The sequence below is a fragment of the Rhinopithecus bieti genome, unplaced genomic scaffold, assembly GCF_001698545.2.
Source record: "Rhinopithecus bieti isolate Rb0 unplaced genomic scaffold, ASM169854v2 scaffold_12573, whole genome shotgun sequence".
Lineage (NCBI taxonomy): Eukaryota > Metazoa > Chordata > Mammalia > Primates > Cercopithecidae > Rhinopithecus > Rhinopithecus bieti.
The window spans coordinates 415,443-422,457 of record NW_016807321.1 but is presented as its reverse complement, the minus strand read 5'-3'; the positions used below and the strand labels follow the sequence as shown (position 1 = coordinate 422,457).

The window sequence follows — 7,015 nt, the reverse complement described above, 5'->3', positions numbered from 1 at the left end:
GTCATCGCCCCCACCATCACCGTCATCACCCCACCATCACCGTCATCGCCCCCACCATCATCGTCATCGCCCCATCACCGTCATCACCCCCACCACCGTCATTATCCCACCATCACCGTCATCGCCCCACCATCACCATCAACACCATCACCATTATCACCTGCACCATCACCATCGTCACCCCACCATCACATCATCGCCCTCGCCCTCACCATCACCATCACCGTCATCGCCCCCACCATCACCATCATCATCCCTTGGGTTGCTGCTTCCTCCTTCCTGAAATACACCCTGTAATTTTTTTATTCCATGACAGTCTATCCGGAATTGTCTGAAAACGGCTGTTATGTCCTCCTTGAATGATAGTTGAGCTGACTGTAGAATTCGTGGTTGACAACTGTGTCTCTCAGCACTTTGGAGAAATGATTTGACTGTCCCTTCACCTCTCCAGGTGCTTGGGCGAGTCCGTTGTCCCTGCCGTGGCTAATCCTCTGCGGGTCGTCTTCCTCTCCAGGATGTTTTTATGGTCTTTTTGCCATTGGTGTTCTGCAGATTTGTTGTGATGTGTCGAGGATTCGGATTTTTTTCTTGCTCAGGACTCTTTTTTTTTTTTTGAGATGGAGTCTTGCTCTGTCGCCCAGGCTGGACTGCAGTGGCCCGATCTTGGCTCACTGCAAGCTCTGCCTCCTGGGTTCATGCCATTCTCCTGCCTCAGCCTCCTGAGTAGCTGGGATTACAGGTGTCTGCCTCCACGCCTGGCTATTTTTTTGTATTTTTTTTAGTAGAGACGGGGTTTCACCGTGTTAGCCAGGATGGTCTCGATCTCCTGACCTCGTGATCCGCTCGCCTCAGCCTCCCAAAGTGCTGGGATTACAGGTATAAGTCACCATGCCCGGCCATTTTTTTTGTATTTTTAGTAGAGGCGGGGTTACACCATGTTAGCCAAGATGGTCTCGATCTCCTGACCTCGTGATCCACCTGCCTCGACCTCCCAAAGTGCCGGGATTACAGGCGTGAGCCACTGTGCCTGGCCGTGTGTTCATTATTAATTCAAGACCATCCTTGGCCATTCTTTCTTTCTGACTGTTGGCTCCCTTTCCTACCTCTTCTTCCCTGGAGTCCCAATTAGATACAGGTTTCCTTCTCATAATTTCTTCTGGTTTCCTTCTGATAATTTCTATTTCCTCTCTCTTTATTTTCGAGTGGTTTTTTTTTTTTTTCTTTTTTTTCTTTTTTTTTGAGACGGAGTCTCGCTCTGTCACCCAGGCTGGAGTGCAGTGGCCGGATCTCAGCTCACTGCAAGCTCCGCCTCCCGGGTTTACGCCATTCTCCTGCCTCAGCCTCCCGAGTAGCTGGGACTACAGGCGCCCGCCTCGTCGCCCGGCTAGTTTTTTGTATTTTAAGTAGAGACGGGGTTTCACCATATTAGCCAGGATGGTCTCGATCTTCTGACCTCGTGATCCACCCGTCTCGGCTTCTCAAAGTGCTGGGATCACAGGCTTGAGCCACCGAGCCCGGCCTCGAGTTGTTTTCTAGATGGCTTCTTTAGCTCTTTTTCCACTTCACTAAATTTCTCTTCCAGTGTGTCTGGTCTGCTGTTTGGCCCATCCATTGAGTCTTTAATTTTATCGTTTCATTTTTCACATCTAGAAGTTCTGATTGGTTCTTTTTCACATCTGCCTGTTTTCCATAGTGTTATTTTTTTATTATGTTTTATATGTCTTTTTTATTTTATTTTTTGAGACAGAGTATCACACTGTCGCCCAGAATGGAGTGCAGTGGCACGATCTCGGCTCACTGCAAGCTCCGTCTCCTGGGTTCACGCCATTCTCCTGCCTCAGCCTCCCGAGTAGCTGGGACGACAGACGCCTGCCACCATGACCGGCTAATTTTTTTTTTTTTTCTTTAAGTAGAGATGGGGTTTCACTTTGTTAGCCAGATGGTCTTGATCTCCTGACCTTGTGATCTGCCCGCCTTGGCCTCCCAAAGTGCTGGGATTACAGGCGTGAGCCACCGCGCCCGGCCTATGTTTTAGATTTCTTTATGACCATTTTTAATGTTTTTCTCCGGATTCTACTCGATTACTCTGTTTTGTGAGGTTCTCAGGGCTCTTTTTGCTGACCTGCCACATTGTTTCTCTGCAAGATCTTTAGCAGGGTTTATCTCTGTGCTTCTGGTGTGCCCTAGGATTGGGCCCTGCACAGCTCCTGCCACTGTGAGACCTGGTCCCCCACCGCCTCTTTCCCTGTGTGCATTACCCGAGCCTGGGAGAGTTGCGCCGGAGCCACTGGCTGGGGGATGCTGAGTCTGGGCGAGCGCTTGCTGCCTGACAACTGGAGAAACAGAGCAGCGGGGAGCTGTGTCCCTTCGGCAAGCCAAGCCGTCGAGGGGATCCCAGGCCCCTTTGGGGAGGGACTAAGCACCTGCCACCTGCCTCCAGGATGGGCCTGAGCCCCCCTCCTGTGTACCCCACAGGCTGCAGTGCACCTGCCAGCACAACACCTGCGGGGGCACCTGCGACCGCTGCTGCCCTGGCTTCAACCAGCAGCCGTGGAAGCCTGCGACTGCCAACAGTGCCAATGAGTGCCAGTGTGAGTACCTCCTCCCACACCTGCGTGTCCTGCCCACACCCTGACCCGTGAGAGTGCCCCGGTGCCTGGGCCCGTGGAGGGCATGCTGACAGCCGCTCTCCCCTCTCTCTAGCCTGTAACTGCCACGGCCACGCCACCGACTGTTACTACGACCCTGAGGTGGACCGGCGCCGTGCCAGCCAGAGCCTGGATGGCACCTATCAGGGCGGGGGTGTCTGTATCGACTGCCAGGTGAGCTGGGCTAGAGGGCTGGGGATGGGCTGGCCCTGAGGTGAGGCAGGGACCTCCCTGGACTCAATGGTCCTTGCACCCCCAGCACCACACCACCGGCGTCAACTGTGAGCGCTGCCTGCCAGGCTTCTACCGCTCTCCCGACCACCCGCTTGACTCACCCCACGTCTGCCGCCGTGAGTGGGCTCAGCTGGGCGAGTGTCCTGGGTCTCAGGGTCTGCCCGGAAAGAGGCGTTCTTGGGCCTTTGGGGCTGCTTTGGAGGGGATGTCCTGAGCTTCCAGGCCAGCCCAGGAAGGAGCCTCCCAGGCCACGGGGCGGGTCCCCAGCCCTCATGTCCCCCCAGGGGGCCTGGCTGTAACCCTCATCCCCACGGCCCTGGCGGGGAGGTAGGACTGCCCTATCTTGGAGCCCACTCCTTGGGTCCTGGTAGCTCCAGGCTTACCCGGCTCCTGCCCCTGCCCAGGCTGCAACTGCGAGTCCAACTTCACGGATGGCACCTGCGAGGACCTGACGGGTCGCTGCTACTGCCGGCCCAACTTCTCTGGGGAGCGGTGCGACGTGTGTGCCGAGGGCTTCACGGGCTTCCCAAGTTGCTACCGTGAGCACCTGCCAGGGGCGTCCGAACAGACGCCACTGCCTGCTGGACTCCAGGAGCCCTGCGGGGGGGTTTCCCTGGGATGGACCCTGTTGCCCTGCCTGCGTCTCCGATTGTGCTGAGAGACCAAGGGTGGCGGGGGGTGTGGGGTACTGGGGTTCTAAGCGGGCCTGGCCAACATGCGTGTCTCTTCCCCTCAGCGACACCCTCGTCCTCCAATGACACCAGGGAGCAGGTGCTGCCAGCCGGCCAGATTGTGAGTAAGTGTCCTTGAGGCCCCCAGGTCCCTGACCTGCCCTGGAGCCATGGGGCAGCCTCACAGGAAGTTCCTGGAGAAAAGGAAGATTTTCATTTGGTCACTTTAGTTCTGGTTTATTTCTTCTTATGCAAATTATGCATATTCACACTGGAAAACTTTCAGAAATATAGGTAGGCATAAAGCCAAAGAAAAAGTTAGCCTGGGCAACATGGTGAAACCCTGTCTCTACAGAAAATACAAAAATTAGCTGGGCGTGGTGGTGTGTGTCTGTAGTTTGAGCTACTCTGGAGACTGAGGTGGGAGGATTGCTTGAGCCTAGAAGGCTGAGGCTGCAGTGAGCCATGATCACACCACAGCACTCCAGCCTGAGCAACAGAGTGAGACCTTGTCTCAAAAAAGAAAATTGGTGGCCGGGCGCGGTGGCTCACACCTGTAATCCCAGCACTTTGGGAGGCCAAGGCAGGTAGATCACCTGAGGTCAGGAGTTCAAGGCCAGCCTGGCCAACATGGTGAAACCCTGTCTCTACTAGCTGGGCATGGTGGTGAGCACCTGTAATCCCAGATACTTGGGAGGCTGAGGCAGGAAAATTGCTTGAACCTGGGAGGCGGAGGTTGCAGTGAGCCGAGATCGCACCACTGCACCCCAGCTTGGGCAACAGAGCAAAACTCCATCTCAAAAAAAAAAAAAAAAAAGAGTTATCCACAATTCCACCACCTTTGCACAGCGCCTGAATGCTCTCTGTACACAAGCACTTCTCTTTCACAAGTGTCGTCATGCGCTCTGCACCCTGTCCTATGATTACGTCCCAGCCACAATCCTGTAAACACATTGTCTTATGGTCCGTTTCATAGGGACTAATTAAGTATTTAAACAACCCCTAGTGGAAATTGGAAATCTAGGTTCTTTTTTTAAAAAATAATGCTGTGATAAAGCATGATTAAGATGAGGTAGAAAACTGACCAGGCACAGTGGCTCACACCTGTAATCCCAGCCCTATGGGACGCCGAGGCGGATGGATCACCTGAGGTCAGGAGTTCAATACCAACCTGACCAACATGGTGAAACCCTGTCTCTGCTAAAAATACAAAAATTAGCCAGGCGTGGTGGTGCGTGCCTGTAATCCCAGCTACTTGGGGGGCTGAGGCAGGAGAATCGCTTGAACCTGGTTGCAGTGAGCTGAGATCCACCGTTGCACTACAGCCCGGGTGACAGAGCAAGACTCCATCTCAAAAAATAAATTTTAAAAAAAGGCTGGGTGCGGTGGCTCACGCCTGTAATCCCAGCACTTTGGGAGGCCGAGGCGGGCAGATCACGAGGTCAAGAGATCGAGACCATCCTGGCTAACACAGTGAAACCCCGTCTCTAATAAAAATATGAAAAAAAATTAGCTGGGCATGGTGGCGGGCGCCTGTAGTCCCAGCTACTCGTAAGGCTGAGGCAGGAGAATGACGTGAACCCGGGAGGCAGAGCTTGCAGTGAGCCGAGATCTCACCACTGCACTCCAGCCTGGGTGACTCTGACTCAAAAACAAACAAAAACAAATCAAAAAAAGTCAGCTGGGTGCAGTGGCTCGTGTAATCCCAGTACTTTTGGAGGCCGAGGCGGGCAGATCATGAAGTCAGGAGTTCGAGACCAGCCTGGCCAACATGGCAAACCATGTCTCTACTAAAAATACAAAAATTAGCCGGGCGTGGTGGCGCATGCCTGCAATCCCAGCTACTCGGGGACTGAGACAGAAGAATCACTCGAACCTGGAAAGCAGAGGTTGCAGTGAGCTGAGATCGTGCCATTACACTCCAGTCTGGGCAACAAGAGCAAAACTCTGTCTCAAAAAATAAATTAAAAAAAAGAAGTCTCCCAGCATACAGTCACAGCCACAGAGCAGCACAGCACCTGCCGACCAAACCACTGCCATTACCAGCATACAGTCACAGCCACAGAGCAGCACAGCACCTGCCGACCAAACCACTGCCATTACCAGCATACAGTCACAGCCACAGAGCAGCACAGCACCTGCCGACCAAACCACTGCCATTACCGGCATACAGTCACAGCCACAGAGCAGCGCAGCACCTGCCGACCAAACCACTGCCATTACCACATAGCAGAGTCTATCACTGTCAGCTTGATAGACAAAAAATATTCTCAAGTTAGAGCCACATTCCCTCCCTTTTTAGTGTTTTTGGAATTGGGACCCGTCTTTTGCTTGATGGCATATCACAGTCTAGTTGGTACGGTTTTCCCCTTTCATGACAGGACGTAAAAGCATGGCATCTTTCCCACTGAGTGGGGTCTTAGATTGTATTTGCTATTATGTCTTTTTTTTTTTTTTTTTTTTTTTTTTTTTTTTTTTTTTTTTTTGAGACGGAGTTTCGCTCTTTTTGCCTAGGCTGGAATGCAATGGCGTGATCTTGGCTCACTACAACCTCTGCTTCCCAGGTTCAAGCGATTCTTCTGCCTCAGCCTCCTGAGTAGCTGGGGTTACAGGCATGCACCACTACGCCTGGCTAATTTTGTATTTTTAGTAGAGACAGACAGGGTTTCTCCATGTTGGTCAGGCTGGTCTCGAACTCCCGACTTCAGGTTGTCCGCCTGCCTTGGCATCCCAAAGTGCTGGGATTACAGGCACGAGCCACCGTGCCTGGCACGATATTGCGTCGTTTTTAGCTGCACTTTGACTACTCTGTAAGCTTGAATCTTCTTGACTTTTCTATGCTTTTTTTTTTTTTGATGGAGTTTCGCTCTTGTTGCCCAGGCTGGAGTGCAATGCTGCAATCTCAGCTCACCACAACCTCTGCCCCCCGAGTTCAAGTGATTCTCCTGCCTCAGCTTCCCAAGTAGCTGGGATTACAGGCATGTGCCACCACGCCTGGCTAATTTTTGTATTTTTAGTGGATACAGGGTTTCTCCATGTTGGTCAGGCTGGTTTGGAACTCCTGACCTCAAGAGATCTGCCCGCCTCGGCCTCCCAAAGTGTTGGGATTACAGGCGTAAGCCTCTGCGCCTGGCCTGTATCACCTATTTCTTATAAGATTTGTGTTTTTCTCCTGATGGGTCGTTTGCTCCTTATTTTTTGGGGAGCTTTTTTCTGTGTTCTGATTTTGTGAATTTTTAGGTGAATCTGCCCATGTTGTTCTACCGAATCTCCAGCTGGGTCGGATTTAGATTTGCTCCCTTACCCAGGAATTCTCTTGTCTGCTGGTTCTGTGATGGTTTTTTTTTTTTACGTGAAAATTTTAGTTTTTCATCATTTGTGTAAATCAGGGGTCAACAAACTGTCTGAAAAGGTCCAGACGGTAAATGTCATAGACTCAGGGCTATGTGATCCCTGTGGGGA

At 52.3% G+C, this 7,015-nt stretch overlaps 1 protein-coding gene across 1 annotated transcript in view; it reads left to right on the top strand.

Moving 5' to 3' along the window:
- LAMA5 (laminin subunit alpha 5) overlaps window positions 1-7,015 on the top strand; it is a 62,102-nt gene that overhangs the window by 20,036 nt on the left and 35,051 nt on the right. Inside the window, 5 exon segments of the mRNA XM_017881143.1 lie at window positions 2,476-2,591; window positions 2,704-2,822; window positions 2,908-2,998; window positions 3,287-3,421; window positions 3,619-3,678. Of these exon segments, the coding sequence (XP_017736632.1) occupies window positions 2,476-2,591; window positions 2,704-2,822; window positions 2,908-2,998; window positions 3,287-3,421; window positions 3,619-3,678 (521 nt within the window).